The following is an 18,226-nucleotide window of genomic DNA, read 5'->3' as shown; positions in this document are numbered from 1 at the left end:
AAACAGAATCTGCCTTTTTACGCTTTTTGACAGCATTGTGCTCTGGATAGATTAACCATTAAGGAAGGGTATTATGATAATAGATAGTTTTAATTATCTTTGTTTAGTATCTAATGGTTATCTATTGTAATCTTCTATAAATATCAGAATGTTTATAATATTTAGTTTTTTATTTATAGAATAGAATGTTTATATTCTTTACAATTGTTTCTTAAGGAAACATCATTCGATCCCTTGTATAAATTGATATCTTGATCACTGTTAATAACAACCAAATATTTTCCAATTACTTTTGTAATAGTAATTTTGCTATGGAACCCTAAAACAACCCTACAGGTGAATTTTGAAGCATTCACAACTCATTTCGGAACTTTGTTTGCACCTACAGCCACTTCTCATTTGGTCTCTAGTTTGCATTGCCATTGTGAAGCCAAGTTCAGCATTTTCAAAGAGGATTGATTGAAGGGCAAGAGGTGGCTTTCTCAAAGGAGTTTAAATCATTCAAGGTAAGTGATCAATCCCATCCATTCTTGAGTATTTTGATGAATCTTTTTGAGTTTTTGATGAATTAATTAAAGTTCTTGAAGAAAAATTTCAATTTTTTTTTTCGATTTTTTTAAAAAGATATAAAGAAGCAATTTTGGGTATCTATTTTAGCTTCTTTTTTTTTAACTTTTTCCACTTGTATGCATGATGTTCATAGTTGTTAGAACCTAATTAAAATTTATTTATTTTCTTATAAAGTAGGTTGTAAAAAACTAGGAAAGAATGGATGTCAATGGTAGTGCTAATCAAAATGTAGTGGGGGGCCAAGCAGGGCAAGGGACTGATAATTTCAAAACTGATATAAGTTCTCCTTTGTGGAGACATACAACATAGATATCATAGGTTGCAGAAGGTGGCTCATACTATTGGAAGTGCAATTATTGTCAAAGTAACAAAGGAAAACTTTTCAATAGCTCATCTTTCCGGGTGAAGCTTCATTTTATGGACCCTACTAGTAAAAGATTTGGAATGTGCAAAGGCTAGTGCAAAAATACTTTCATTTGTAAGAGAACAAGAAGTTGTTGATGCATTGGTCAATAGATCAAAAAAAGCTACTATCAAGGTTCATCCTCAAAGAGCAAGATGCATGCACCCACTGAACCAATTGAATCCTCCCAATACCCATTCTTGCAAGTCCCTGTGCCAGGAGAGGATGAGAATGAAGTGGGAATTTCAACCCACGAAAGAGGCCCATTGCACATCGCATTTAAAATGGAGGCAAGAGACCATGCTTATGAATAATGAAGCTATTGCACGTTGCCTCTATGCAAATGGCCTTCATTTCAACTTGGTGAGATCACCATATTGGAAAAAAATGGTGGCAGCAATCAAAGAATCACCAACTGACTACACAAGCTCAGGGTATGAAAAAGTGCATACAACTTTATTGCAACAAGAGAAGACATGTATAGAGAAAGGCCTTCAATCAATCAAAAAATCTTTGAAAACTTCGGATCTAAATATTGTGTCAGATGGTTGGAAGGATACAAGAAACTAGCCACTGATTAATGTGATTGTAGTTTCCCCCAAAAAAGCAATGTTTTTTAAGGTTGTTGATTGTGAGGGGCAAGTGAAAGATTCTGAATTCGTTTCTAGAAGTCTCATCGAAGCCATTGCGATGGTGGGTAGTGAGAATGTGGTACAGGTGGTCACAGACAATGCCAAAAATTACAGGGGTGCAGATGCTTATGTTGGGAGTCGATATGACCATATTTTTTGGACCTCATGCACTATTCACTCCCTTAACTTGATCATGCAAAAGATTGGCCCTAAAATAGATTGGGTGAAGAAAATATACCAAGAAGGGGAGGAGATACAAATGTTTGTGACAAACCACCACATATCACAATCCATTTTTAGAACATACTCCAAATTGGAGTTGCTGAAAGTAAATTAATTTTTTTTAATTACTAAGTTTCATGGATTTGTAATTTAGTTAAAAATTAAAATTTAGCTAAAAAATTGTCGATTGACATATTGTTAACTTGCTTAGGTTGCTAAGATCTGTTTTGCATCTCATTTAATTGTAATGAGACAACTCCTCATGGTAAGAGATGCATTGAGCCAAATGGTCATCAATAATCAATGGAGCATATGGAAGGCCTCAAATTTAGAAAGAGCACAAAGGGTCAGGGATTTGGTCTTGAATGAGATTTGGTGGGCTCGTGTGGCAAATGTATTGGATTTCATCGAACCCATAATGACTATGCTTTGCTTTGCTAATACAGAAACACCTTGCTTGGGGGATGTGTATGATGGCATGGACACCATGGTTGAAAAGGTAAAACATTCTATACAAGCACATGAGAGTGACCCCACACAAAGCAAAGCCTTATGCAATCAAGTGGAAGCAATCATCCACCATCGCTGGAATAATATGACTACCCCATTGCACCTCCTTGCATATGCCTTATCTCCTAGGTACTATAGTGAGGAGGTACTTGGCATGCTGGGTAGAGTTGCACCATTTGCGGATGAGGAGGTTGCTAAGTGGTGCCACAAAGCTTTTACAAGCCTCTTCCCACTAGAAGAAATGCATGAAAAAGTGTGGGTAGAATTTGGGCTGTCTACTTCGAGGTTAAAGTATTCTCCATTTGCACTAAAGGACCAAAATAGAATGGGAGCTATCACATGGTGGTACGTGTATGGTGAACCTTTCAAGCATCTTCAACCTCTTGCAATCAAGGTCCTATCACAAGTAAGTTTTTAATTTTGTTTTGTTTTAAACTTTTGTGTTTACACTTACACTCTAGAATTTAGAATTTCACACATTCTTTAAAAAAAATCTACTTTTCATTTGTATGTTTTGTGACAACTATCTAGGTTGCTAGTTTTTTTGCTACTGAAAGGAATTGGAGTACATACTCTTTTATCCATTCAATGAAGCACAACCAGTTGGGCTCCAAGAAAGCTGAGGACTTGGGTTTTTGTCCACATCAACTTGGGTCTTTTGTCACGTAAGAATGATCATTACAAGGAAGGGACAACAAAGCTTTGGGATGTAGCCCCTGAGTGTGCGGATTTGTATGCAACACTTCATGATCTTACTACAGTCGGAGATGGTGATGATGATAGTGTGGCACGTGGTGCATCTAGCATAAATGGAACCATGTTTGGTTCAAATGATCTTTCAGCAGTTGGAGATGATGATGAGAATGTGGATTTTCTTGCAAATCCTTATGCTTCAGACTCTGATCTTCAATCATTAACTAAGTTTTATTTTGTTGGATTCTTGAACATGACCTATTTGAACTTATTGTCTAAGACTAAACTCTAATGTTGGACAAGCACATATTGATATATCATATGAATTTTGAAATATCTTGAATTTTGATAAAGGGTTAAGTATCATAATCATACTATCAAATGATTTGTTTTTGTATATTTCTTGTATTTCTTTGCATATATATATGTGTGTGTGTGTGTGTGTTTCCTCCCGCATCCACATCCAAAAAAAATTTCCCCGCATCCCATATCCGCTTCTGGAATCTGCTCCGGAATCCGCATCCAAATTGGTGACGTAGAATTGAAGTATTGCAAAAAATGTTGAAACTCTGAAGCAAAAAATTGTTATATGTCGCGGCATGACATGTTAATTTTGTTGTCAAAAGAAGAAAAGCTAATAGGACTGAGCAAACCATAACAAAAATAAAGTCTCAGTCCACCCTCTTGTCTCACAAATGACCATAACAAAGGAACCAGCTATTGACCAATCTGGAGCAAGGTTGCAGAATATTCAAGTACAATTCTCAACTGCAGAATATACTGCAATAAAACAGCCAAGTTGATTGAAAACAGAACGTCTAATGCATGGTCCTGAGCCAATGCCGACGTTTTAATTCTCCTCAAGATAGTCTTGCTAGTTTCACTTTGTGCCCCTCACCGACTAGGGCCAACACGTCGTGGAAATTGCTAAAACGCATAACATGTACTGTTGTGTCCTTCTGACCGACTTTGGTCATTAAACCTTAATATTACTTCTTTCATTGTTTTTTACACTCGGGTTTAATAACTAATTTTTTGAGCTATATAACTGTCCGGTCCTCAAACAATTCAACACAGATGCAATTGCGAAGTGCTTATCCTTAACTTATATCATGCATTTACATCCCATCTTCATGATAGCAGGCACCTTGCAATGTATCGGATTTTATAAGTAAAATCCGGATGGCTTCCTCAACGCTGCTTACATGTATTAAGCATAAGGCTAGACACATCTTGACCTCCTACTCAGGGAGGATATAAGTTTTCCGCATTTGGCAAGTTTGAAGCACTTGCTGTCACCATTAAAAGTAAAATCGCAACTCCGAATTCTGCAGGTTTTTCACTTTTGTTTATTATGTAAATATCTCATTTGAAGAAAACGAAAGTTCCCTCCAAGTTCGAGCCAATGCCCAAACATGTGTTGAAAATTAATTTAGAAATCGGGCGTCTCAATAGGAATGTACAGGCGACTAAACCCAAGCCTGATCAGCTTAGAATGAAATTCCAATAGTAGGTTTCGAGATTTTTGGCTTGTGGCTTGATTCACCATGTATTAATTGTAACTCAGCTTTAATATTGCCCAATACTGAAAATATCGAGTGCATCCTGTTTGGAGTATTGGATATCCATTTCTCAGAGCCAAATTGTAATCATAATTTTATCCATAATGAGTGCTTTATTATAGACATTTACAGCAATGCCCTTCTCAAATCACACGAACAAAGAGCGTCTCCTAGTACTGTAATAGCGAGCATTTCAAGAGCTAGTTATGCGGAAATGGGGTATCGGAAGCAACAGATAATTGGGGTTAATTATTTATGTGCAGGTTGTACAGACGGAGCTCAACTACTACAAACTTAGCAATAATCAAAGAGAGAGGAATGACCTTGAACTTGTTCCAGCTCTGTTTCAACCCTGTTAAGCTCCTGCTCAATATCTTCCTCCATTGTCCAGGAAGGAGGAAGGCCGAACTGGCTGAAGGCTTTCCTTCGATCACTCCAATCCAAACTCTGAATTTCAAAATGCTGAATCCGAAGGGGGCAACTTTTTTCTCTCGGTTTAACGTATTTTTGTAATTAATAACACACCCTTGATGTACATGACTAAAAGTGAAAAAACCAAAAAATCTAACTATAATTTTTTTGTAAAATATGTACAATTAATTGAACTATAACTTCTTTTTTATGGCCTACATTGCTTTGTATTCCTTTTTTATATTTTGCATCTTAATAGTTTAATCCTTACATTGGAAGCACTCCACCATTGTCTAAACATTATGTTGGTGTTTTAAAACTACCAGGCTAAAAGGACCTCATACCCTTGATACCAGGTACCCTTGATACCAGGTTGCAGAGGACAAATTTCAGTCTAAGAGTCAGCTACTTCTTATATTCAACTAAAATCTCTTTAGATCTGGACCAACATTAACAAAATCACAGGGATTTTCTACACTTCAGGCTCTGTAGGGCCTAGGCAGGTGCACCTTAGAGATGGAATGACTAGATATTTGATACTTTCTTCACAACTCACTCATTGATATTATTTTCTTCAAATCAATCCCCTATAGCAAAAATGGTCACAATTCTTCTTAGATTTGCAAATAATTCTTGATTATAGCAGCTAACTATAATATACAAAGAACTATTTCAAATAAGTGATGACCAGTAGTTTGTTTCTTCATACATAAAAATAAAAATTGATTTGATTTAAATTTGTGCTTTTTGTAACCACATGATCTCTTCAATATGCATTTGAACTAATGATCAGTGCCTTGTCCATTGCTACACAGAGTCTAGCCAATAAAACTTGACCAATTTAATTGCTTTACAATTAAATCATTTAATTGCTTTACAATTAAATCATCAACGGTTAACCTTAAACCCCATTCTTATGAATATTCCTTTCATATGACTGAAAACCCTATCAATTTATTGAAGCATTTACTTAATTCTTTGAATTAAAAGCAACAACAAATTGATAAACAACCTATCCTAGTTGCATTAAATTGTATGAACCTTGCCCATTCAATCAACATAACCAGCATATAAAAATGGAAATAGAATTTAGAGACACATATATGGCAGAACTTTCCTTTGTATTAATCTTCCTTGAAATTAATAAATTACTGGTATAACTCATGAATAACTCAAGATATGACAAACTGTTATTCAATGTTCACTTGTATTCTTAGATTTGCAAATGAATACATCACAAAAATTGACACCAAAGCTAACTAGACCGAATGTAAAATAGCATAAAATTAAAAATCACATAGATTTTGAACCTTAGCTCCACATCTTGAAAATTCTTTTATAGGAAGGATTGCAATAAGCTTTAGATGGGAGGACACTTGTCAAAATCCTATTGGAAGCAAGATACAAAGATATTTTACATTGGTACATTACAAATATTCTTTGTACTTGGATCAAAAACTAGATGCAGTTACAAATCTGGCAGGTGGCACTTTATGCAATTGTCTTTGAGAAAATTTTGTTAGTCTTCAACCTCCTATCGCTTTCCTTGCCTTTCTCTTGTGTCCTCTACCTCTAATTGCATCCTTGATCTGCCTAGTCATTGTCAACTGATGATAGAGCTTTGATATCTACACTAACCTCCCAGGTGGAAATGTATGTATCTATATCTAGCCAAGTTGCATTCCTAACTGCATTTAATTCTTTGAGGCACTTGTTCCACCTAGCATTTGTTATTGCCTTAATCTTAGCAGCTATCTTTAACATCTTTGCCTCTGTCTTGTATAGCATATCAATCATATCATACACTTGCTTCATTATTGCAATAGGCCAAGAACCTAGGATGATCTAAGATATTATGAAAAGGGGACAACCACTCTACCCAGCCTTTAATCTTTCCATCACTGTCCAAAATTGTAGGCACAAAACTAGGTGTTCTTGCAACAATTACCTTCATCTTATTATGCATCAATTGCAACTTGCCATTGAAGAAACCATTCAAATCCCTCACCTTAGTTATCATCTTTCTAGTGCTTATGATCACTACCTTTGGTGGATCTTTCTTTTGTGCCAGTATAGGTACCAGACTATCAAAAATGGAGTATATGGACCCATGTAGTGAAAAAAGGAGACAATAAGGCAACTGCCTTTGAACATCTATACTCTACTCCTTGCAACACAAGGTAGTTGTTGTGCACATTCTGCGAGATCGATTTTAATGCACTTATTTTGTGAATCAACAAGTTCTTAATTGTTTTGATTTTTATCTCCTTGCCTGATTCCAAATCTTCTTCATCTATCTTCATTGCCTGGCCTGATGCTTCCCCTATTTTAGGTACATGGCCCTATGTCTAGATAGCTTGGTCTTTCACCTCGGTAACTGATCTGACAATATTCTTTAATATTGTTATTTCATTCTCCATCTTGAGGGTCTTTTGCTCTAGAACATAGATATTGTTAATTTCTTCCTCTTAGCTCCTCCTGGTGTTGATATATCTTTCATAAGCTCCCTCTAGTTGTGCTTGAAGAGTATCCATCTTATTCTTACCCAATAGAGCCACTAAGGTGTGCATCCCATAAATTTGGTTGCTAGAGTTGGAATGTACATTCCAAAAAATAACATTCCCCCTTGGGGATTCCTTGATTTCCATCAGAGCAGGCTTATGGTCCTCTGGAGCTAAACTCCATATTTCCATTGTCTAGGCATTGATGTTATATCTAGAGCCTCCTAGTTCTCTGAGCTGATTTTCATCCTCAAATGAGATAGACTTATCTTGTCTTCTCATTTGGTCCAGTAGGAAAGAAGAGCTTATTGTTGAATCTAAGACTAGGTTTTGACTATTTCATGTCAACACACTTAAGATGTTTACTAAGTTCATACCGAGCTAGTAACACATGCCGAGAAAAATATGTATAGATGCCGAGTAAAAAGTTGATGCCGAGCTACAATGTGTGTCGAGCCAGATAGAACTACAATAGGTGTCGAGTGAACTTCAGGTGTTAAGCAATCTTCAGGTGCCAAGTGAAGATCAAGTGTCGAGCAAAGTATAGGTGTTGAGTCACTATAGAAGCCAAGTGGAACAAAATTGTTATAGGAGTTGAGTGAGCCAATTTTTCTATATAAGCTGAGCATCAGAGGTAAAAAGTGTCAAGTAACATAGATTGGACATAGTTGTTTGTAATTGCACAAACACCTATGTAAACCATTTTTGGAGCTGACATAGAAGAGTCTCGAAAGATATTAATGATAAGAATGAATCTTTTGTATTACCTATGTAATTAGCATGTAGCCAATAACAAAAATGGAGAAGGCATGCAACCAATAAGAAAAGTGCATGAATTGAGCGGAAAATTAAGAATGAATATGGTTCATAGATTCATACCTAACCCTAAGTCTTCAAAATATTTAAAAGGAGCATGAAACTCCATTGTATGCGTGGATGAATGAAGTGTATGGGTAAACTATAGTGAAATTTAGAGGGAAGAGTGAAAAGACTTAGAGGAACAGAGCAGCATTGCAATATTCAGTTGATCAATAACAAAGTATCAGAATATAGAAGAGTGACATATCAGATCAAGCAAGGATCAGGTTAGTTAGAGCAGAACAAGGATCTGGAATCAACAGTTGGAGATTACAAAGTAATCAGGTGAAATAATTTCTAATACTCTCTAGCAATTGTATTAGATATAGAAATCCTATGGACTTAGGTTGGCCTAGCAACCATTTGTAAATCCTTTAACAGGGTGGCATTCCAAGTGAATGTAGAGAAGTTCTTTAACTAGGCCTACTTTTAGCAGGGTAGTGAAATCCTTTAACCAAGTTACTTTTGACAGAGTGTAAAGTCTTTAACAGGACAGGCCTTTCATAGGGCAGACCATTGGAAGTGGTCAAACATTGTAACCTTGAACAATTGCACATTGCTGTAGTGATATTTTGTGGGTGTCATCCCCACCCCAATTTTACCTTCTCATTTTGGAGGGTTTTTGGGTTACCAAATTTGTGTGTTGTTTATTTTCATGCATGTCTTTACTTTCAAGTTCATTAGATAGATTGAATGCATGTGAATGGTTTTTAGTTAAAAGAATTTAAAAGGGTTAAAGTTAGTTACTTCTAATTCACCCCCCCTCTTAGAAGTAAGTCTTCACACTTGTTAATTCCAACAATTGGTATCAGAGCCTAGTTCTCACAAGAAGGAGTCTTACAACTTGGAGAAAAGATCTAGAAATGGAAGTCTACAAACTTGGGAAGATCATAGAGAATTAGGCAATTGACATACAACTTGCTTTACATGCTTTGGAAGAGGCTAGAGGAGAACTAAGAAAATCCTTAAAAAGAAGAAAAGAGATTGCCATAGCCGAGAATGACAGACAGTGCAAGGAGATTGACACCTCAAATCTATTTGCAAATGGAGATTCCAAAGAGTTTGATGCGGCAATAGCAGACCTAATGGAGAAGAGTAGAGCTCAAGCAAAAGAAATCAGAATACTCAAGCTTGAACAAGAATCACAAGCCATAATGCTTTGTGAGGTAATTGAACAGAATAAAAGAGCCATTGAAGACAAGGCTATGGTAGAAGATGACAAGAGAAATCTTACCAATAGACTGGAGGAAAAGACAATTGAGTTTGAAATAATCTCATACATGCAGCTGGACACCTTAAGCTAGATGATGAATGCACATCATGAACTGAATGTCAAGGACATTGAGATCTCTACACTAAAGATGCAAAATGAACAATTGCAAAATGACCTAAAAAGAGAGAAGGAGATTGTAGAGAGCTTCAACAAACCTAATGAGGCCATTAAGTACTTTGAGCAACTACTGAAATCACCAAGGACTAGCAATGATACTTCAGGAGTTGGTTACACCAGCACTGAACAAGGAGAGTCCTCTAAAACTGTTGAAGAAAGGAGTAACAAAGGTAAGAACACTAAACCTACTTGTCATTTCTGTGGTAAAAAGGGACATACTTCTAATGTATGTAGGAGTAAGAATGCCCATCAGCATGATAAGCTTAAGAATGCAAGCTACTATCACAAGTGCAAAAAGCAAGGACATCAAGCACATAACTGCAGGACTAGGACTATTAGAACACCAAAATTTGAAGGTCACCGCTATAATTGCAAGAAGTATGAACAAGCATTTGAGTGCAGATCAAAGCCTGTATGGACATCAAATCAGGCAACAAGAGAAGGAAACCATGGCCATCACTACAATTGGGATTATAACACCAAGTATAGCTGTCACTACTGTTAGGAGTATGGGCACATTCCTGAAAACTACATAAGGACACATTTCAGAGGGAACTACAACAGATGGTTGAGCCAAACCACATGTTTCAGTTGCTTGAAGACTGGTCATATCAATAGGAATTGCCCAACGGTCAAAGGCACCCAAGTCAAAAGTCAACAAAGGAAAAGAGAAGGTAGATGTTGAACACATCAAAGGACAAATGAACAAGACATGGAAGAAGAAAGATGAGGTTAGCACATCAAGTGAAAGGATCACTTCACCTTATAGGTCAGGTGATCACACCATATCAAACTAAGCAGATAGAAGGCACGAGGGATTGATTTACGAAGCTTTATCATATATCAGTTCCTAAATAAGATAGTATTGAAAAGAAGAGATCAACATGATTAGAGATGCAAAGTTGAAATTCAAAGTTTTCACCAGTATTGTCGAGTCATCCTTAGATGCCCAACAAATGTCAGTATATGTCAAGCTGCTAGTAGGAGCCAAGTGATTGGTCACAGCTGAGTTGTCAATGGAAGCCAAGTTATACTAAAATCCTTAATGAGTTGAGTGTACAATTGTATATCACTAAGCATTTAATGCTATGTTTTGGAGAGTATAAGGTCTTTTTTTTTTATCATTTATCATCATTCGAATGTAAAACAAGAATGAGAAGAGCATAGAAGTGATTGGCAAACAACAATTGAAGCCTTTGCACAGATTTCAACAAAAATCAAGCACCATTTTCATCGATCTAAGTTATTCCTCAAGTGCCGAGTTGCACAGTTATAAAGTTTGATATCTTTTGAAACCCTAGATTTGTAATATGGCTTCCAATTCTAAAAACCCTAAGGAAAAGGAAGATTTCAAGGTTCGGTTAGTTAGCAATGAGGTTAAACAACCAGACTTTAGGTTGATTCCATAAGTTGCATATAAAAATGACCCTGCTGGTGCACTATCTATTATTCTGCCCAAAGTCGTGATGGTGCAAGATGTTAGGAAATGTTACAATTACAAAGTAGGAGCAATAGGAGACTTGGAGATTTATCTAGCATATGATAAACTATGTGAAAATGGAGTGCTAAAGGAAGAATTTCAGATAGTTTAAAGAAAGGGCTTAACACGTGCCCTAGTTTTCCCTACAGTTTTCAAAACAAAATGGATAAGAATTGTCCTAAGCAGAATACATAATGGTTGTTTATGGCTAGAAGGAGGACCTATCAAGATAACAAAGAGAATCGTGCATAGGGTTACAAGTTTTCCAACCCTAGATCGGTACAAGACCCTACAAAGTGATTCCAAGGAAGCTATTGAAAAGAACATAGGGGCAAAATGGAACAAAAGGGGCATGACTATTGATACAATCACAGATCCTCTTCTGGACTTTGCAGAAAGAATCATATCTCACAAGTTTTATCAATCAAGTAGATTGAATAGTGTTCCATGCATTGTTGTGGATGTGGCTTACAAAATTGTTAAGAAAGATCACACATATGATCTGGCAGAATATTTATTACAGAAGATCATGGAGAATCTAGGAGCAATAAGAAGATCTAAAGGTGCTCATTGTAAGTTTGGATCAGTTCTGATCTGTATATTTTTCTATGTTCTGGAAGAATTTCTCTCTTTTGGCAAAGTAAACTTGAAATCAGAGAAGTCAACTATTACTCAAATCAATGAGTACATTGAGCAAATGGGAGATAATTTTGAATCTCTAATGACTAGTTACTTTGAGGATTTCAAGAAATCCATGAAGCAAAGACTAAGGATACCAGTATCCCTAGTGGAACAACACATCAATGATATTTGTTTTTTAGTTGATATTGATTTTACTTATATCCAAGTAGCAATTCCAAGGGTTAGATGGCTAAGACCATTAGGATATGAGATTAACATTGATGAAGCATTACTAACAATCACAACATTGCTTGTAGAGGAAATTGATAAGAGTGTCCAACCTTTTGGAACATATGATGTGGTGCGATCCAAAGTGGATATGGAATTGAAGACTGCCTCCACTATAAAGAAGAAAGATAGGCTTGTAAAGAAGCTAAAAGCAAATTTTGGAGAAGGCACTATAGGAGAAGCACAAGAACAGGGTGCTAATGCCAAGGAATATGATGATGATGATGATGAGGATCAGCAACCTCTTGCATTGACACAAGGCTTAGGTGAGGATGAAGAAAAGGAAGAAGGTGTCGGGGAAGAAGAAGCCAAGGAAGCACCAGCTCAAGACGAGCCCAAGAAGAGAAAGGCCAAAAGTCAGCCTACAGCCTAGCTAAAAGCAAAGAAGTTACAAAGACAGCTCAAGCTAAGTCAACTATACCAGTAACAAGAGCCACCACAAGAGCCTCAACTTAAAAGGCCAAGGAACAAGACAAAGAGAAGAAGAAGGCTACTGAGCAGATTGGTCCTGTGCAGAAGAGACCAAGGAGAAAATATGTTGCATAACTAGAGTCAGATGATAAGGAAAGGATAGAATCTGAAGATATCAGCCAATTTAGAGTGGTAAGCCATGCTCCTAAGTGAAATATTGATACAATTTGTGATAATGTTAGGAAGAATGCAGATTTTTCTGGATTGAAAAATATTGATTTTAATAAATTGAGTAGAGAAGATCAGAATAAAGTTGAAGAATTAGTATATGCCATGATGGCTGAATTCAAGAACACTCCTCTTGAATTAGACAATACAATGCCTTAGGAATTATATGAAATTGTTGAAAAAGTGGCATTATTGTTTTAAAATGGAAAAAGAGATAAGAGAATCTGCATTGACACAAGTAATGCTAGAATTGAATAAAGGTCAAATAATTAAGGCAAACAAGAAACATGGGAGCAAGTTTGCACCAAAATACAAAGCATTCAAAATTTTGTAAAACCAAATTGAAGATGTTGTCCAGAAATCAACAAGAATGTGGAAGTTGATATATGGCTTGACTATTGTCAAGGATGGAGAAAAAGATCCCTTTGAGGGACATAACACTAAAAAGGATAAAGATGAAAATAAGGCTAAGGCTAGTAAGAAAGAAGAAGAAAGAGAACAAGAAAAGGATGAAGGAGAAAAAGAGCCAGAAAAAGAAACAATGGAGGAGGAAATAGAAAAAGAAAATGAAATGACAACAACTGAAGAGGAGCAACAAACTGAATAGAATGTACAAGATACACAATTCCCACCTCCTAGTCCTCCACTTACAACACCTACAGTTATAGTCATTGTAAAGGATGTTCTTGAGACTTTTGCACAGAACATCAACCCTTTAATTATAGAGGCTCTCAAGAAGATCCTTCACCAATCAACACTACAAGCACAACTATGCACAAATCCAATATTGGTGAGTGTTGATGAGCTGCAAAAAGTTGTAGCAGCAATAACAAGGGAGAAGGAAACTACACAAGAACAATCCTTACAACCTCTCACTGCTACAACAAAGCAACCTAAGAGCAAGAGGTACATGAAAAAATTGCTAAGGTTGAATCTACAATAAAGGTGACAACTACTACTGAGGAGCCTACAAAGGAATCAATAGGACAAGATGTTCCTGCAGCACAAACCCAAGGTGCACCTCCACAAATTGTCATAATTGACCAAGGTAGTAGAGGAGAGGATAAAGAAGTAGAGAAAACCCCTAAGGAGTAGGAGGTAACACAAACATTGATAAACTTGCCTGCCTCAAGGACTCCTCAGAAGTAGCCGAGCACTGATGCAATGCCATTGCAAATCTCTACACCAGGCTCAAGCTCTACTAAGGTTACAAGGGTACTTCACTATGGAGACCCTACATTAGATGAAGAAATAGTCATACCAAGCTATGACTCAAGGACAATGAACCTGCAAAAGATATGTGAATTGCAAGAGGCACTAGAAAAGAGGAAAAGACAAGAGATACTCAGAAGTGAGTATAAGCAGAAGCAAGCATTGGTAGAAATAAAAGAAATATTTCTTGATGCATTCAGCTTGCAGACACCTAATGAAACCAAGCCTATATTGGAACAACTGATAGATATTGTAGAATAGGTAACTAATGAAGACCAGGAAACCAATGTAAAACTCATGGAATGGTCTAAGAAGAAATTCCAGGGAAAACTAAATGAGAAAATATCTAGTGAAATAGAACTTTCATAGGTTGAATTGGTGAAAAAATATTGAAAAAGTGAAAAAGGTACTTGAGAATGTATTCTCATTGTACAAAAAGTTGTGTGATTTCTCATATTTCACACAGGAGACAAGCCAAAGAATAATGAGCTTGGAGCGAAATCTAAAGATTTTGAGCACTTAATTACCAAAAGATCCAGCTCAGATTAAGAAGCATTTTTCTCAAACGCTTCACACGCAAAAAGAATTAGCTGTGTTGATAGTTGAAGAGGCCAATATTAAGGCCAAATTGATGCAACTACAGTCTTCCATAACCCCACACCTGGAAGTACTCCATAAAGAACAAGCCCATGCTAAGAATGTACTAAAGAAAGACTCAAATCTTTCTACTTTGGAAGGACTGGTTTATCTTGCAGTAAAGACAACAATCCAACATAAATAATTAGAAATTGCTTTAGACAATTGGGATGCATCTCTTAAGATGATTATGGAGGTCAATAAAACATTTTTGGCAAACTATGGTCTTAACACTTAGAACACTTTGACATAAGTATCAAAAATGGGAAGACATAATTAAGAATGGAAGATACAGTACAGGAAGCAGTAATAGGGTACTTAGCATGAGACACATACAACATAGACTTTTGCTTACAAGAATAGAAATGGCACATTAGCTCAAGGGGAGTTACAAAACTTTTGAGGTGTATATATAGATAGTTTTCACAGAATTTTGAGAAGTTTTAAAGTTTTGTATATATGCTGAACTATATGCATATTTTACTTGAGGAGATTAGACTTTGATATACTACTAAGTTTTTTTGACAGTCGTGTCAAAGGGGGAGATTGTTGAATCTAAGACTAGGTTTTGACTATTTCATGTCAACACACTTAAGATGTTTAGTAAGTTTATGCCAAGCTAGTAACACATGCCGAGTAAAATATGTATAGATGCCAAGTAAAAAGTTGATGTTGAGCTACAATGTGTACCGAGTCAGACAAAACTACAATAGGTGTCGAGTGAACTTCAAGTGCCGAGCAATCTTTAGGTGTCAAGTGAAGATCAAGTGTCGAGCAAAGTATAGGTGCTGAGTCACTATAGAAGCCAAGTGGAACATAATTGCTATAGGAGCCGAGTGAGCCATTTTTTCTATATGAGCCGAGCATCAGAGGTAAAAAGTGTCAAGTAACACAGATTGGACATAGTTATTTGTAATTGCACAAACACCTATGTAAACCATTTTTGGAGCCGACATAGAAGAGTATTGAAGGATATTAATGATAAGAATGAATCTTTTGTATTACCTATGCAATTAGCATGCAACCAATAAGAAAAATGGAGAAGACACGTAACAAATAAGAAAAGTGCATGAATTAAGCAGGAAATGAAGAACGAATATGGATCGTAGATTCATACCTAACCCTAAGTCTTTGAAATCTTTAAAAGGAGGATGAAACCCCATTGTATGCATGGATGAATGAAGTGTATGGGTAAACTATAGTGAAATTCAGAGGGAAGAGTGAAAAGACTTAGAGGAAAAGAGCAGTGTTGTAGTATTTAGTTGATCAAGAATAGAGTATCAAAATATCAAAGAGTGACATATCAGATCAAGTAAGGATCAGGTCAATCAGAGTAGAACAAGGATCTAGAATTAGCAATTGGAGATTGCAAAGTAATCAGGTCAAAGACTTTCTAATACTCTCCAGCAATTGTATTAGATATGGAAATCCTATGGACTTAGGTTGGCCTAGCAGCCATTTTTAAATCCTTTAACAGGGTGCCATTCCAAGTGAATGTAGAGAAGTCCTTTAACCAAGCCTACTTTTAGCATGGTAGTGAAATCCTTTAACTAGGTCACTTTTGACAGAGTGTAAAGTCTTTAACAGGACATGCCTTTCATAGGGTAGACCATTGGAAATGGTCAAACATTATAACCTTGAATAGTTACACATTGCTGCAGTGATATTTTGTGGGTGTCATCCCCACCCCAGTTTTACCTTCTCATTTTGGAGGGTTTCTGGGTTACCAAATTTGTGTGTTGTCTATTTTCATGCATGTCTTTCATTTCAAGGTCATTAGATAGATTGAATGCATGTGAATGGTTTTTAGTTAAAAGAATTTAAAAGGGTTAAAGTTAGTTACTTCTGATTCACCCCCACTCTCATAAATAATTCTTCCCACTTGTTAATTCCAACACTTATGCCCCATCCTAGGAAGACAATCATTCCACTTCTTCTCACCAATTCCCTTGCTTCTTCAACAGTGAGGTTTTTAGTGGCAGGATCATATTCTTGCAATTTTTGAACAAGTTTAGTAACTACCTCATCAGAGTCCCCTAGATTCATCTTTAGAGACAACTCATTTCGCTTTAATTTGAAGAGGAAGCTTTTAAACTCTTATGTCTTGATGAAATTGCCATCACTCATGAACTCAGTTGCTTCTATAATTTCATCATCAATCATTTGGGCTTGCAACTACAACTTCTTGGCCCTTTTTTCATCCTTAGATGCCTGAGATACCAAATATTTACTTTTGATATCATCAAAGTATTGATTACTCCTAGGTAGAATTTGTAGGGCCTTTTGTTGAGCCTTATGTGGCACTTCCACCATCTTTTGTTTCTTGTTTCTTTGCTCTACCCACTCTGAGCTCTTAGGCTAATCTTCTTCATCATCAATGAATTTGACAGCTATGTGATCATCAGAATATTTAGGGTCAACCTTTTTTCTTATTGCTTCAAGGACTTGTGCTACTAATTCATCAAAATTCTCTACACACTTGTCCAATCTTGACCAATAGTCTTCTTCAAGATATAATCCCTTAAAGGATGGATCAACTTTTTTCATCTCATGTTAAAAACTAACAACATCTCTATATTTGATCATCCTCTCCCTACAGACATCTTCATTTAACTTTTCAACAATGACATCCTCCTCCCACATAAGTTTTGTAGGGGGTAAGGTGTATCCTCTCATACTTTTTAAGGCATGTCTAACTACATTACAGGGGTCATATGTCTTGGTTGGTCCTGTTGGCAATTTATAGGCTCTCAAGTAAGCATTTGTTTCTTCAATAGTATTCTTGCCTATCTCAAAGTCTCCCACCTTATTGCATCTACACAAGAATGTTCCCTTCTGGACAAGTTTACCTATGTATTCTCTATTCAATTAGATTAATTGTCATAACACTTCTACAAACCCTAGTCTCTCAGGGACATATTTAGGCAAAATGTGGGGTGCTTGAGGGGAACGAAAAACTTCGATAATAGTATATTATTCAAACAAAAAGACACTTCCCCAATTATGTGTTAATTGTTTACTAGCATTAAAACACATTTTACGTTTAACAACCTTTCTAACACTACTAGGGATTCTTTCATTCACTAATCCTATCATTTTTTAAAATAGGATGAAGAAAATCATTATAGAAAGAAATGACATTTGAATAGGGGTAGAACATTTTCCATACCCTCGTCCACCTTTATACTAGTATCTTTATCCCCATTCTTGTGTGGACTCAAAGAAGCTTTGATCAAATACACTAGTATCTTTGAACAAGATTAGATGCATAATCATTGAATAATGAGGGAATATGAAATTCTCCAATTGTCCTTGCTAAGCAACAGTGATCTTCTCATGGATCTTGTAAATTATGTATGCTACAAAATCATACCCAACATTGGTGTTGGGGTCTTGGATATTCACATCCATAATATAATTTCCTCTAAGGGCATTCATGGTTCCATCTGAACCTAATACTTTATTCAAGGTAAAAATAGTGTTCTGGAAGTATCTTTGGAAAAAATCAAGAGGTATAATCTTTTTTATTTCCTTCTTCGAAATTTCTCCCTTCTCTTTATGAGACATGGGGATATGCCCTGTCATTGCTCAGTCCATA

At 36.2% G+C, this 18,226-nt stretch overlaps 1 protein-coding gene across 1 annotated transcript in view; it reads right to left on the bottom strand.

Annotated features, from left to right (window-relative positions):
• Positions 1-5,102, bottom strand: part of RECQL2 (RECQ helicase L2) — a 308,097-nt gene extending 302,995 nt beyond the window's left edge. Inside the window, exon 1 of the mRNA XM_089815375.1 lies at positions 4,916-5,102. Coding sequence (XP_089671501.1) covers positions 4,916-4,976 — 61 coding nt within the window. The 5' untranslated portion in view covers positions 4,977-5,102. The remainder of the gene's footprint in view (positions 1-4,915) is intronic.
• Positions 5,103-18,226: the final 13,124 nt, after the last annotated feature.

Source organism: Cupressus sempervirens, chromosome 2 (assembly GCF_028749045.1).
Source record: "Cupressus sempervirens isolate cs-2001-9-10 chromosome 2, ASM2874904v1, whole genome shotgun sequence".
NCBI classification, from domain to species: Eukaryota; Viridiplantae; Streptophyta; class Pinopsida; order Cupressales; family Cupressaceae; genus Cupressus; species Cupressus sempervirens.
The sequence above is the reverse complement of the archived record's forward strand: the minus strand, read 5'-3'. Positions and strand labels throughout refer to the sequence as shown.